Source organism: Canis lupus, chromosome 24 (genome assembly GCF_011100685.1).
Source record: "Canis lupus familiaris isolate Mischka breed German Shepherd chromosome 24, alternate assembly UU_Cfam_GSD_1.0, whole genome shotgun sequence".
NCBI lineage: Eukaryota > Metazoa > Chordata > Mammalia > Carnivora > Canidae > Canis > Canis lupus.
In genome coordinates this window covers 25,573,718-25,588,886 of record NC_049245.1, presented here as the reverse complement: position 1 = coordinate 25,588,886, position 15,169 = coordinate 25,573,718, and the positions used below count along the sequence as shown (strand labels likewise).

General features: G+C 50.1%; 1 protein-coding gene across 19 annotated transcripts in view; it reads right to left on the bottom strand.

The window, feature by feature from the left end:
- EPB41L1 (erythrocyte membrane protein band 4.1 like 1) overlaps nucleotides 1–15,169 on the bottom strand; it is a 143,818-nt gene that overhangs the window by 23,506 nt on the left and 105,143 nt on the right. For 8 of the 19 annotated variants that reach the window (XM_038572171.1, XM_038572175.1, XM_038572174.1 and 5 more), the window contains 6 exons: nucleotides 14,087–14,235; nucleotides 13,153–13,188; nucleotides 10,582–10,764; nucleotides 6,981–7,085; nucleotides 1,081–3,045; nucleotides 461–568 (listed from right to left, as the gene is read on the bottom strand). In XM_038572171.1, coding sequence (XP_038428099.1) covers nucleotides 461–568; nucleotides 1,081–3,045; nucleotides 6,981–7,085; nucleotides 10,582–10,764; nucleotides 13,153–13,188; nucleotides 14,087–14,235 — 2,546 coding nt within the window. The remainder of the gene's footprint in view (nucleotides 1–460; nucleotides 569–1,080; nucleotides 3,046–6,980; nucleotides 7,086–10,581; nucleotides 10,765–13,152; nucleotides 13,189–14,086; nucleotides 14,236–15,169) is intronic. The other 11 variants (XM_038572179.1, XM_038572180.1, XM_038572184.1 and 8 more) reach the window with 6 other exon arrangements.

Here is a 15,169-nt window from a genome sequence, read left to right as displayed (position 1 = left end):
GTTCCACCCTGAGCTCCATGAGGGGCTAGCAGGCAGGCCACGGAGTGGAGGTTCTAGTCCCATCAGTGTAATTGACAATGGCAGGCCAAGGAAACGCCGGAGAGGGACCAGCAACTCTTGTCCGACATACATACCTCTCAACTGACCTGTCGGGGATTAAACACCACATGCACATTTTTGGCTGTTGCATGACATTCTTTTTAAAGCCCAATCTAACACCCACCAAATATTTTTTAAAGTAGTTGGCTTCAGGCTCTAGAGATTCAGTGCACTTAGAGATTCGCTTGCTAAACTTAGCTTCCATGTTAGCCAGTTTCTAGAAGGTTGAGAGGTGTGAGGACACATTCCAGACAAGCGAGAGTTGAGCTGCCACGAGAGGCACTGCCAGAGCAGGTGGGAATCTAAGGCAGTGATGCACCCTGGCCAGGCGGTCATCAGGGTACCAAGGGGCTGCAGAGACCTGAGGGCCCAAGGGGCTGGCGAATCTCAGGCGCCCCCCTTTTCCAGGGGGGTTTGCTGCTAAGTTGCTGATGTGCTTCTCTTCCCTGACCGCATCTCCGGATTTGTTCTGGATTAGAGAAGATAGTTAGTCTTATAGAGGCAGAAAGGAACTTGGCAGTGGGACCAAGAGGGAACCAGAAGCGAAGGATGAAAACTTCTGGACTGTCAGCTTCCCCAAGGCAGGAAAACCAGGGAAGGGAAAGGATGAAGGAAGATCGTTGGATAAGCCAAGCAAAACAGGTAGGAGCCCAGCAGGTGGGGGCAGCAAGGCAAAGCAAGTATGTGTAGTTTGCTGGTGGTGGTGCCACCTTCTCCACTGGGGTGGCATGACCCTCTGGGCACCAGGTCACACCAAAAGCTGAGGGGTCTCTGTGGCTAAGCTAACAGGGGCCAAGCAGATGAACCCATCATTCCGCCTGGGCTATGCTCGGGCCTGTTTAGGGAAAATAACTCATAGGAATGGACAAGCAGCCTCTGATCGCAGTAATGACGAGGGGCCCCTGAAACATGCTTCTACAGAGCTACGTAGCATGCGGTCCGCTCCCCCAGCTGGGGGGCAGTGGTGGGGCGGGGGCTCACGTGGCCAGCTCCCCCAGGGGTTTCCTCCAGCGCTGTTTCGCAGCCTGAATCAGGGGACACCGGTTCCGTGCATCCTTCCTGGTGGGATGTGTCCTCCCTGAAGTATCTGGTAGCCAGTGGCATTACTGAGGAATGGGTGGCTTTGGGGCCAGTGAAGTCTCCTGGGGGCTGGAGTTGGACGAAGCCCAGGTCCAAAAGCTTATTCCGCTGCTGCTCTACCTGACCCGTGGAGGCATCTGAAGACAACTCGTTTATTAGGGCCCTTGTTTCACCTTGACTTGCTCGGCGAGTTTCAGCTCCATGGGTCTCAAAGATCCGAATTTTGTTGGCCACTGAGGTCTTGCTAATATCTTCCAGGGAGCCCTCTTGGCCCCTGGCCTGGAAAGAGGTCATCTCCCTCTGCTTCCCTGAAGGGGGTACAGCGCCCTCAGCTTCTTCAGAGACAAATCTGGGCTTTCTGCTAGCAACGGGAGGTGCCCTGCGCTCACCTCCATCTGGGGTCACGAGTGGTCCTATTCGGTCCTTGGGCTCTGGGCTCTCTTTCAAAGGATGGGCATGTTTAAGAAACACAGGAGACTGTTCTCCAAAAGGATCCCGACCCCAAAGCTGCAGAGGCTCCCCTGACCCACGAGGGGCTGGGCTTGGAAAGGTTTCCTCTGGAGCTGCCTGAGCCTGAAAAGGACCAGGAGAGGCCGGGAGGGGGGCGATCACCTCCATCTGAAGAAACGCTGAGGCCTTTCTGTCCTCCATCGCAGGTTCTCCTGTTTGGATGTGAACCAGTCCCCTGTCTTGAGGCAGGAAGTTGCTTCTGTCTGGTTTGGCTGGCTTCCTGACATCATTAGGAGGGATGGCCTGCGGAAGGGTGCAGGCTGGGAGGTCTGGGCACATGCCCCCTCCTCTGTGGGGTGAGTGGTTCTTCCATCCTGCGGGGGGATTTTTCTCGGCCTTTTCCTCTGTGCCTACGTTGGATGCTGGGTGGCTACATTCTCCTTCCACCCCCCGCCCAGCCACTTCCCAGTCCTCAGCAAATGTCTGCTTTGGAGAAGGTCCCTTCCCCAGCTGCTCGACAGAGGCCTCCAGGCCATCTGGTCTTACGTGGTTTTCGGGGGACCCTGCCCCTTCCTCTAAGGAAGCTGTGTGGGTTTTACCCTCTTCATCCTTGTTCCTGCTGGAAGCTGCAGCAGAGCCCTGTAGGTCCAAGGAAATAAGCTCAGAGCTCTCTGTGAGCTTGTCTGAGAGCTCCAGCCTGGTGTCATCAACAGGAAGGGCATCTGAGTGCTCTTCCCTCTTTTCCAGGGGTGGTGGGAGGACTTGGTCTTCAGAATCTTTCTCTCCATAGTTCAGATAGAAGCTCCTCTCTGCAAAGGAAGGTTCGGTTTCATCACTCGAGTCACCTCTGGCTTCCGACTGGGCTGGGTCCAGCAGAAACGACTGGAGTCCTCCCTTGTCAGAGGCTGGAGAGGGGACATCAGCCTCTGCTGACCTGCTTCCTGAGGCAGCGGGTCTTCCCCAAGCCTGGAACTCTTCCAGCTCCTTCCTCAGCTCCATCTGGCCCTCCAGCTGACCACCTGAGATCCAGCGCTTCTTGATGGCTGCCTCCCCAGTGCCCACCCTCAACTGGGAGCCCTCAAGGAGGTTTTCTGCCGGGGTGCAGCCTGCAGCCAGAGAGGCCCCTCCTGGGCCTTTCCTGACCCAGGGGCCTTCCTCCCATACTGACTCAAAGTCTTCAGGACTTGCGATCATTCTTCCTTGTTGCTGGGTCTTTGCTCTTCTCACTCCCACTGTTTCTTCTGTGGCCACTTCAACTTTGAACTTGTCCACCAGGACGTCTACCTTGGAGAGTCTGCCATCAGCAAGGATATCTTCGAGGCCTGTCTTACTTCCTTCCTGCTGCATGGTGGCCACTTTCAGGCGTTCTTCTGGCCTAGTGTACTCTCTTTCTATAAATACCCAATGCTCTGAACCCTGTGTTTCAATTGGAGCAAGAAGAGTTAACATGAAATATCAGGCACCTGAAGAATGGGTCACTTTTTCCTCTGTAAGAAGGGACCAATCTACCACCAAAAGGTCAGCATGTCCCCCAGAACTGGCTGGGGAGAGAGAAAGGCATGACAATGCTAGTCAGCCTCATCAAAGACCTCCTTCCCATTAAAGCACCCTACAAACATTTACCAACTCCCGTCAAACACTACCCCAACTTGGTAAAATGGGATGGGGTCTCAAGCCCTCCCCATGTTAATCATGGGACAATGGACATCCATGGATGGGCCAGGACTCTTCCTCTTCCTCTTTTAATAACACAACTGCCACTGTCACAGAGGAAAGTAACTTACATCACATGGAATCGTTGACTGTTAGAGCAAAAAGAACTCCTAAGATATCCTCTGGTCCAATTTCCTCACCATACAAATGGGTAAACTGAGGCCTGCAGAAGGTCAGTGACTTCCCCAACATCACAACTAGTTCATGATAAGAGTCAGAAAAAGACTGCCTGATTTTGGATGCCTGGGATCCTTGCCAACTTATCTCATAGCCTATAGAACACGGATCCCAACTATGATCTAATGTCAAGAGGGAAAGCACTGGATTAAGTTCCATAGGCCACAGCCTGAAATCTGACTTTCCTATAAGAGTTTCTGGGAAGGAAAGAGATTAGAATGAAAAATGCCAAATCTTCAGCTAAAGGGATCAGTACTAGTCACCACAATGGCTTGAATAGCTTGAACTTTGTAGGGTTCGTTCCCAAAGAAAAGAATATGAAGGCCTATTTTTGGAGAAATCTAATAAAATCCATGGAAAGAGTAGAAAAGTGTTGACCAGAAGACATCACTGAAGGAAAATATCTAAAAATCCAAGAGTCATCATTGGTCAAAAGCACCAACAAGAATGTAGCACTGTCAAACTATCAAGAAAACAGGCCTCCATCTCTCCCAGAGTCCTTCAAACAACACTTAGGAGGAATGACAGACTTCAGAATTGTTTTTAAAAAGCCAGAAGGCCATTGGAATTCTAATCTTGCAGCCTCAGAAGACTTTCTTCACAAAAATCTCAATGGAAGTTCAATATGTAAGCCAAATACGGGCTGCCATGTTGGAGCTGGAGGCCTTGGCTGCCCGGGTGCCAAGGTATAGCCCTCCTTTAAAATCACTGCTCTGACTCAGGCCCCTCGTGGCACAGATGTGGAAACAGGTCTGGAGAAGGTAAACACCACGTCCAAGGTCAGAGAGTAAGCTAGGGGCAAAGGCAGGTCTAGAATCCAGTCTCTGACCCCACGTCTGGGAAGTGCCTCCATGGGAAAATGTGCCAGAAACTGCTCCCCACATGAGGTGAGAGATGTGAAGGACTGGGCTCTGATTCTGGTTATGACTTGGTGAGGAATCTATCAGATCCCAAGAGATCTGAAGGATTCTGAAGGATCAGGGAGCATCGTAAACTCTCTCACCTCCACTCTGTCAATCCATGTTAGCAAAATGTCCATGGTTTTTAGGGACTTAAACCTTTTTAAAGAGGTAAGAGAGATAAGAGGAAGGCAGAAGGCCCAGGTATAGGTTTCTGGGATTCTACTTTGGGTTGCTAAGCCTCAGGACACTGCTTGAACCATCCCAGAGCAAAGTCCTTCAGAGCCTATAGAAACCAGGTCTCATTTCTCTTGTACTGAAGAAGCAGGTGCCCTCAGTGGCTCCTATTTCAGCTTGTACTGACATCATGAGCCTGGAAATGGTGGCCCAAGATGGTCAATGAGACCCCTATTGGAACATTCTTGCCCCAAGTCTAACTAGAAACTAGTTTCTAGAAACTAGGAGCTTAGAAATCAGGCTGAGTAGGGTGGGAACTAGCACAGTATAGAAAGAAAGGCTCTGCAGGAAGAAAAAAAGAAACAGGTACCTATATTTAATTTGTGCCAGACAAGGTCAGCCTTTTGTCTAAAGTTATTACATTTAATCCAAGTGGCAACCTGTGAAGCAGGTACAATTGCCCTTATTTCAAAAGGGGAAATTGAGATTCCCAGAGGGGAAGTGGCTTGCACAGATCACAGAGGGTGCAGTGAGGGAAGAAGAGGCTCTGCTTTTAACAAGTGAAAATCCTGAAGAGAAAAAAATAACTGAACAAAAAAGAGAAAGCTTCACTGGCACCAAGGCACTGGAGGGGCTGCACTTATCCCTGGGGGTTGGTCCAAAAGCCATCCTGACCCCATTACAAGATGGGAGATGGGATCATGTCTGGCAGTGCCACAATCATTCTTTCCATTGAGCCAGGGGACCCTCATTGCCAGCTCTGAGTGTCCCCTGTTCTGAGGGGTGGAGGTACTGCAGCTAGGAGCCAAAGCTGGATGAAGAGGGAGAGCAGCTCTGTTCCCACACAAGTAACCAAGAGGAGAAAATCTCCAGCCAGGAGGTTCTGCTGACACTGTGCTGTTCACTCCTGACCTAGGGCTCTGCGTCACATTTCGGGCCCTGCTCTTTACAGGAGACACCCAGAGGAGGGGATGCAGGACAAGGAGCCCTCTAGAAACCACGCTCTGGAAGAAACGTTTGGAGAAAGGAGTGTTCAGGGGGAGGGGAGGTGTTGAACTCTGAGGCACAGTCCTGAAGGAGGATGCCAAGCAGATCCTCAGGCAGCAGCCGGCAGAGGGAGGCCCAAACAGGTAACTCAGAAGGGCAGATGGGCAGATTTTAATTCACATGAAAAGGAATGTGAAAATTTCCCATAGATGACTGAAGCCAAAATGATCCCCTGTGAAGAATGGCAAGAGCCACCTCTGTGGAAGGGGCTGGATAAATAATTTGCAGGGATGCTGATGAAGGACGCATGTTGCCCATCACTCCTGCTCCAGAGTATAGGCACCTGTCCTTTACTCCAGGAGCATCTCTCTGTTCCAAGGCATCACTATTTCCCTAACCTTGGGATGCTATTGACTCCTGTCCAACTCCGCTCAAGAGAGAGTGCTGATAGTTGTTTTTAGGTTCACATTGAGGAAAAATTCAGAGTAAAATTCTGTTTTACCATGTATGTCGCTGACTCATGTCTCTTTTACAGTTTCAGCACATTTTCAGCAACTAGAAAATTTTTCCATGGGAATTAAAAAAGGGAGATGCCCTCATACATACTACGTGTAACCGGGAGGGTCAGATATCAGGGGGAAGGAAATTCCACCCAGATGATGGCTCAATACCCTCTAATCCTGATAGCCTACGAGCTGTAGGCACAGAGGAAGATGCAGACCTTCATTCCTGGGCCTGGATTCCATGCCTAGCAGGACACAGCAAGTCCCAAGAGCCCTCCACCTCCTGCCTTCCTGGGTGCAGAAATAAATCCTCCTCATTAGAACAATCGCCTGGCCCACATCTCTTCAACTCCAAGGAAACCCCTTGGAGCAAGATGCCCATTTTTTTGCCTGCCTGGCATGAGGAGTTTAGAGAAGATAAAGGTGGAGGATGAATGTGGGGCCATCTTCTAAACAGTCACTGTTAGACCTTACTCAGGCTTCTGAATGGAAAAAACAGATCTGAATGGAGAAAACACCTCAGGGCAGAAGGTATTTAAGGTGCCATGAACCCTGATCCCAAGTCTAGACATCAGAGCCTGCCTCTCAAGTCAGGAAGGCCCATGAGAAGGAGATCATTTCAGCCTCCCCTTTGATGCCAGAGCCAGACTCAGACCGTCCTCTCTTTCCAGAATATGGTCTCAGGCCTGATGCCTGAGAAAGAAAGGATGAGGAAGGGGCCGGCCCTTTATGGATCCCTGAGATGGGGACAATTGTTTGTCACAGCATAGGGACACAAGGGCTACCCACGGCTCCCACCTGCATGGCAGAGCCTATTCACCCCCCTCACCCCACAGAAAGGGTTTTCTTGAGACCATTAGGGTGGCTGAGTGGGTGGGGAAGTGCCGACAGTAACCTCAGGAGACGCTGCGAGGCTTTTCTGAGTGAACACTTCCCAGCCTGTGGCCGTCCCAGGCTCAGGTGCCAAGTCCTGCGGAGAGGTGTCCTGGGTCCTCTGGGACTGCAGGGGAGGCCCAGGGCCAGAGGAAAGGGAAAGAGGGAGGAAGGGAAGGAGAGACAGAGACAGGAAGAAAGGGAGAGAGACAGGAAGAAAGCAGAAGAGACACACACACAGACCCTGTAAATAGCCCAGCTTTGTAAATCCCACACTCTTAGGGTTTGTGGCTTAGGTCAGGAAGGAGCCAGTGGGATGAGAGAGAGGGGAGCTTTAAGGAAAGGAAGCCCACGGTCAGCTGCCAGTCAGTAACGTGGCTTCTTCTTTTTTTTTTCTTTTTAAGATTTTATTTATTTATTCATGAGAGACACAGAGGAGAGAGAGAGAGAGAGAGAGAGGCAGAGACACAGGCAGAAGGAGATGCAGGCTCCATGCAGGGGGCCTGAAGTGGGACTGGATCCCGGGTCTCCAGGATCACGCCCCGGGCCGAAGGTGGTGCTAAACCGCTGAGCCACCGGGGCTGCCTCAATAACGTGGCTTCAGACTCTTTTGTCACTGCCCTCAGTGAAAAGGGTGAGGAGCCATACCACTTGCATTCAAGAGGCTCTCAATCTAGAAGCTGTAAAGCCAAGTCACTCAGACTCGATTCCAAGTCTGCCCTGGACATCTTTGGTTTAGCCCATGGTTCAATCCTGCAGTTTGGCTCTTAGCCCTTCAAAAATTATCTTTGAAATGAAAACCTGGGTTTGGCAAATGGGAACTTTTCTTTAAAGTTTTGAAGTCCCGGGAGCCTGAGTGGCTCAGTCAGTTAGGTATTTGCCTTCGGTCCAATCACAATCCCAGGGTCCTGGGATCGAGCCCCAAGTCGGGCTCCCTGCTCAGCAAGGAGCCAGCTTCTCTCTCTGCCCCTCCCCCAGCTCTTGTGCGCGCTCTCTCTCTCAAATAAATAAATAAATAAATAAATAAATAAATAAATAAATAAATCCTTTAGAAAAATTAAAGTTTGGAGTCCTTATTTTAAGTTCCCACTGTTTTCTCCTCGGCCTAGATGAGGTCCAATAATATATGAAGAAACTACCAGGACCTCTGATGACACATCCCTGCGGAAGACCAAATGCAAAGTCCAATCAGGAATTCCAGTCACCATCAGTGATGGTCTATGACTGTATAGTACTACCTAGTTTATAAAGCGCTTTTATACTCATTATCTCACTCAGCCTTCCTAGTAATGCTATGGAATGGCAATTCTGGTCCCTCTTTAGATGGACTGACTAGGCAGTGAGGCTCAGAGAGGTGATACCACTCACCTAAGAACCCAGTCCAAAAAAAAAAAAAAAAAAAAGAACCCAGTCCAGTCCTTGTTTACAGCTTCTCCCCATTCCCAAATCTTCAAAGGCCTCTTTCTAAATGTTAGTAGGCCCTGGAAACCAGTTGAATGGTCTGTAGCTCCAAGGTGAGCTCTTGGACCAGAATTTTCTCTTTCTAGCAGTGGACTACACTTCTTGGGGCAACAGTGAGGGGCAAGGGTTGGAACAGACCCTACCTTTGAGGAAGACCCATCTTCCAGCAGTTCCAGCTATCACCGGCAGGTGGGGCACACTCCTAGGCCAGGCTGCTCTGAGGTGCCCAGGAGTTCCCCAGCCCAGCTCCCCTTGGCTGGTCCTGCCCTTCTCTGCTGGAGCCAGACCCTTTCAAAGGCCACTGCATCCCTCCTCAGCCACAGCCAGGCCACTCTGGTCAAGTCTCTCAGGACAGGAGGAATGGGGCATGTACCTGGATCACTAGACCAGTCCCTATGGCCCAGTCCAGTGTCTCAGGGTCTCGTACCTACCAGGGGTGACCACAGAGGCCCTCGGTAGATGCACGTTTGCCCTCCTTCAATGGCACTGGATCTAAAGACCCTCAAAGCATCCCTCATTTTGTGAATCACCAGCCAGGGAACTATCATAGCAGCCTCACTGGACAAGGCCTTGTTATCCTGCATGTCAGGGTCATGGGGAGAGCTGATTCAATCAAACATTCCCTCATTAGATCATGACTACATCACCAAATTTTGAGACCATTACACACACAGTTGACTCTATTCTGGTCTTCACATGATTTGATCTTGCTCCCAGGCAGCTGTGATTTAACAGCAAATACAATGGCCTGGGCGTAAGACAAGCAGGTGTGGCCCTCTTCTATCAGCTACAGAGTGAACAAGTAAGCTCCCATTCTGGGCCTCAGTGCCCTATCTGTAGAGTGATGACCTTGAACCAAGTAGGTTCTGAGGGTCCTTCCAACTTTAAAAGTTCTGGGGGGTGCCTGGGTGGCTCAGTAGGTTGAGCATCCGACTCCTGATCTTGGCTCAGGTCATCTCAGGATTGTGGGATTGAGCCCTGCACTGGGCTCCCTGCACAGGATGGAGTCTGCTTGTCCCCTTCCCTTTGCTCCTCCACCCACTCACGCTCATTCTCCCTCTTTTTTTCTCAAATAGATAAAATCTTTTAAAAAAGAAAAAAAGCTGATTTGAAATTAATCTTCTGTGTGAGTCCCAGAACTCTTAAAATGAAGCAATAATTAACTCCTATTGAGCATCTAGGTACCTTACCAGCCATTCTATGTTTGCTCTCCCAGGATCCTTACAACATTCCAATGAGGTAGGTACTTTTATTATCTCTACCTAATGGAAGCTCAGAGAGGTTAAGTAACAAGCTCAGAGTCATCCAGCTAGCAGGAATCAGAGCCAGAATTCAAACCTAGGTGGTATAAGTCTAGATCAGTTAGGTTTGAGACAAATAAGCAGCAGTGCTAGAGAGAAAACACCTAAGTATAAGTGAGGGTAAATATCACCAAGATTTAGCAGTGCTAAAAATAATAGCTTGGGATTATAAATATAGGAATCCTCAAGATCCTATCTTTATCTCTTTTTCATTTGAGAAAATACCCCATGCTTTCCACTCCGAAAGGCAGATGGCTGTGGGATCCTTTTCTGAAGCAAGAGGCACAGCTCTGATTTTCTCGGAGGATCTGTTCCCCTCTAGTGGGCTCCGAGGATCCTTCGAGGAGGGAACACCCCCTCACACACACATACACACACACACACACCACCCATCTGTGTTTTCACAATAGGCACTAAAGGATCTGGTTACTGGATACAACTATTTGGATTCTCAAAATTTAGTGAGCATGAGAATCACCTGGGGCACTTGTTTAAAATGCTGATTTCAGGGCTCTATCTCCAAATACTCTGATTCTGTTGGTCTGACATGGGGCCCCAGAACCTGCATTTCTAATAAACACACCTTTCCATTATACTCTGGCTGATGGAAGGGGAATATACCAAGCCACGGCAAGTCCTTTGAATTTTTCAAGGTGGTCCCTGGGATGCCAAGGATTCCAAGATTTAGTGAATTTGTCTTTCCCAGCCTAACCCACCACCACCTCCCCATCCCCATCATCACCTCATGCAGCAATTGGGGGAGACATATGGTTGTGGAGGATGAGTATAAGTCAGTGCAGAGCTACCTTCCAGACCCTCTTTACCCAAAGCCCCTGTTGAGGGCTTCAGGGTGAGACCTACCTCGTTGGCTTTTTCAGGGGTGCCTTTGGGGGAGGGGGAGGCGGGGGAGGAAGGCAGCCTGCGCTCCCGCTCCCAGTCTCGATCCCGGTGGATCAGTTTGCTGTTGGGTTCCTTTAGGGTCCTCTTGAGCTCGTTGATGCTGGCCTGGTGCTTGAGCAAAACATCTTCTGGCTTGTCTAAGAACTAGGGGTGGATAGAGAGGACAACAGGTGTTAGAGGAACAGCTCTGAGCAGCGGATGGTAACTGTGGCCATTGCTGCCCGACATCAGCAAGGCAAGTCCCCTCCAGGACTCTATCTCACCCTCAATGCACCCCATGAGCCACACGGGACAGAGATGATTAGCCCCAACAGGTGCACAAAGCAATTAAGATTAAACAGAGGAGCAAAAAGCACTTGAGATTAAGAAGAGGCTTCTTGTCAAGCACTATCTTTTCTTACCCCCTGCCTGACTCCTGGCCTCAGAACATCCAAGGCAATCCAAATCCCATAAGACTGGGTGAGTTCCCACTGGTGCTGTGCGTCCAGTGTCAATTGGGCAAGGAAGTGACTTCCTTCTGGTTATAACCAGTGAGAACTGGCCAACCCTGTTCACTGGGCTACTCTGGCTCACTCCCTGGCTCCCAGGGTCCTGGTTCTTTCTTTGGATCATGATGCTCAGCAGGATCCCCAGTCTAGATCCCTCTTAGCCAAACAGAGGAGTTGCTCAGGCCTGAGGGGGCCTAGAATACAGATATTCCTAAAGCCAGGAACACTCAGAAAAATGAGCCCTGCTTCCACACAGGAGCCAGGAAAAGATCGTGTTCGGCATCCTCTACCATGAACCACTCCCTTCCCTGACCACCCAGGATTTTGCAGATACCAATTCCTCAAGAGCAAACAGATTGAGATATGGCCAGATAGAGAAAAGAGAGAGCTGCAGTGTATTCAGGAGAGCAGGAGAAATGGAGACCAGGAAGAAGGGAGGTAAGTCCCAAGCTGGGCACAAGACCTGAGCTGGGTATAGCTGGAGTCACAGGCGTGTCCCCCATCAAACTGCCAAGTCTGAGCTCAAGCCAGTGCAGTGTGATACAGTAATCTGCCTCTAGGTCAAGTGAGGATCAGCCTACTTTTACAGGAAGGGCGGGTGGGCTATTAGCTCAAGTGCCTTTATCCACAAGGCTGTCTGAGGCTTCATGTCAACTCAATTCAGGACAAGAAATGGACAATCTCTGCTTATTATAAAGTCAAATCAGATGATTCTGGAAGAACTACCTGGAAGGCAAGCTTGCCCTTGGAAAAGGCTAAAATCTTCCCCTGGGCTTATCTCTGCTACCCAAGGATCCGCTATGACTGACTCATGAGTTATCTCAGGGAGGAAATTGATGCCATTGAGGCTTCTGCTTTCCCTCCAGACATCTGTCTGTACTTCCTATATCCCTCCTGAGCTGAACTGCCTCAGAGCAACGTTTGAGAAGTCAAACCTGATAGAGTTTGCACAAGGGAGTGGGGGGTTTGAGCTGCAATGGATCTAAGATGTGGCTTGTGACCTTGGATCCTGAACCTGCCATGCTGGCTCTGTGGGTACACAGCATTCCCGAAGGCAAGAGGGAGCAGTGGAACCCTGGGATCCTTGGTTAGGGTTAGGGGCTCTGGGGAAACCTAGTCCAAATGTCTTGCTGTACAGATGGGGGACTGGGGCCTAAGGGGGATTACCCAATGACCCTCAAAGAGGCTGAAACCCAATTTGGGGGATGCCAAGGCCAGGCCCTTATGCCCCAGCCCCTGGTTCTGTCCCTCAGGCCCAACCATAGACCCACGTCTCTTGCAGTGAAGGTTCAAATGAAGAGTTGGGGACTGTGTGAACGTGAAGAAGTCATTAACACAGAGGAATAAGTTGAGAGAAGCAACCAGTGGGAGGAAGAAGAGGAGAGGGAAGAGAAAAGAAGAGGCTCTCCAGACAAAGCTGGAGCAGCAGGCCCCATGCAGAGGGAGGAACAGCTGGGGTGTGAGAAGAGGCAGAAACATTCTGAGGCTCCTCCCTCCCTACCCAACCCCCACTCCCACCTTTGGTTGCCAATAGATACAAAAAGAAGCTTAGGGCAAGGGCACAGAGGACACAGATGAGATGGAGGCATGACCAAACGGTGGTGTGGGGAGATGAGTCTCAGGAAGGGGTTGGGTGGGGGCAGGGGAGATGAGACCAATAAAAGCACGGAATGACCTAGAAGAGCTGGTAGACACAGGTGTGATGGTCAGTAGTTGGGAAACAAGCATGAGGTGGTAGGAAGAGGCAGAGCATAAAGCTGGTTAGAGAGAGGGAGGGGTGAGGAGGGAGGGAGAACCAGTTGGTTAGGGGGTGGGATCTGAGCAGGGAGCTCGATAGGTGGGATGGGGGCAGTAAGGGTGGCTATGGAGTGGGAGGGGGGGTGGAGGGAAGGGGTGGCTATAGGGGAGGAGGATGGCCTCGAGTAGAGGCAAAGCTGAAACTGAGATGGTGCCAGGACAGGAGCCTGGGGTGGACTATGGGATGGTGACAAATGAGCTGCGGATTAGAATGGCTGGGTAAATGGTGACACGTCCCATGCAGTACCTCCTGCTTGTGTCTCGGCGTGGTTTCCTGCTCCGGCTAGCGAGATGTGGGAGAAGGAGAAGGAACCAGCAGGGTCAGTAGAGCAAATGGATTAGAGGCACTGCACTGGCCCAGTACAGTGCAGCAGGTAGCCCAAAGGGCTCTCTCCCAGGGAGCAGAGACCAGGGACACTGGTGGACCACCCACGGGGCAGTGAGGTAGCCAGAAGGTGTGGGGTGTGAGGCAGGGAGCTGGCCCAGGGGTGGGGGTGAAGAAGGGGACTGGGGGGCAAAGCAAGTAGTCACACTGAGTAGATAGGACAGGAGGGCTCTGGGTATTCATGCTTCTGTGGTCAGCATGTGTGTTCAGGGGCCTGTGCTCTAAGCTACAACTGCATAATGGAAATATGCTCTAATACCCATGTGCACACATGTCCGTGTGCATGCATGACGTTTGCACACTGGGTCTGTGACCCCTCCTGTAAGGGAGGTAAACAACTATGAGTGAATGCATGCCAGTCTGAGGCCATGTGTGCCTGCATGAGCGTGTGCACAAGTATGTGGGAAATGCATAGGGCAGCACGAGGGGAACATACTCAGACCTCATCCTGTGAGGACCCACAGGTACATCCCATCAGGCTCTGGGAAAGAAGGGGGCCATGAGGACCCAGAACATAGTGAAAGGGGAAAATTAAGAGTGGGCAAGAGGAGGCCGAGATTCTTGAAGGGACAGAGTGCCCCTGTGGGGAAGTAGGACAAAAAGAGGGGAAGGGTGCAGGGAGGGCAGCATGCCTACCACCCAACACTAGGGGAGGAGGTATGGGGCAAGGCCCTTTCCATCCCATAATGAGGGTCCTCCCCCATAGCTGGGAACACCTCAACGCCAAGGCTGAGGCTTGACCCATAATCAGCCTCTTGATCCCAAGTCAGAGGGTATGAGAAAGCCAAGCTCTTACCTTTAGCTCCTTGATCTTGGTAGGGGTCCTGACCTCTCCCTCCTCGGCCTCTGACCTCCTACCCCCAGACTCGCCATCCTCCTCTGCCTTGTCACCATCAGGTCCCGTGTCATGGTTCTCACTAACGGAGGCTGGGCGGGAGAACTCTGCTAAAATGGGCAGAAATGGCCAGGTGGCCATGTGAGACCTCTCTCAGTCTTGCCACCCCTCCAACCATGGTTGGAATGGAGCATCCCCAACTGTTGGGGATAAGGAGCCTGCACACAGAGAGGGGGTAGCCTTGTCTAGGTTCACAAGCATGGCAAGAGGCAGAGCTGCCTCCCAGCCCCAGACCGCTCCTGACTTCTACATCACAAGAGCCTAGGTTCAAATCTCAAATCCAAAACAAACAAAAACAAATCTCAAATCCACCTTTTCTTGGCTGCGTGACCTTGGGTAAGATACATAATCTTTCTGGGCCTCAGTTTCCTCATCTATAAACAATACTTATTTCAAACAGCTGGGGGAGGAATGAATAAGCTCATGTGTATAAATACTTAGAAGACAGACTGGCACAGAGTGAGCCAATTCAATGCTGTTCCACAAATGTTGATATTTTTGTTGACATGGTTGTGATGAATACTCGACCATTATTTAGCAATACATGGATATTGTTAGATTAGCTTTTACTAGTGAAAACTAAAGTCTTGAGACTTGCAAACAATTTAAACTCTTTATAAATTAGGGAAAATTCAAGGGGATTCCTGCAATATCTTTCTCACTCACTGGCATTCCAAAGTACTTTTCTGCATAGGAAAGAAAAAGATGAAAAAATAAAATTTAAAAAAAAATTTTAAAATAAATAAATAAATAAATAAGGAAAGAAAAAGATGGAATGACAGGCTTTATACTAGGCACTGGGCATAACCCAGACTATGTCCATGGATTATGTCCTGGGGGATAAAATGGCTAGAAAACACTTAATTAAAATGATCAGAGCCTATATTATCCTTGGGATTGGCCTAGATTAAATGAGAATAATTAGCCTTTCTATTCATATATATTCACTTTGCAAAGTGCCCTTTTATGCACATTATTTCATTT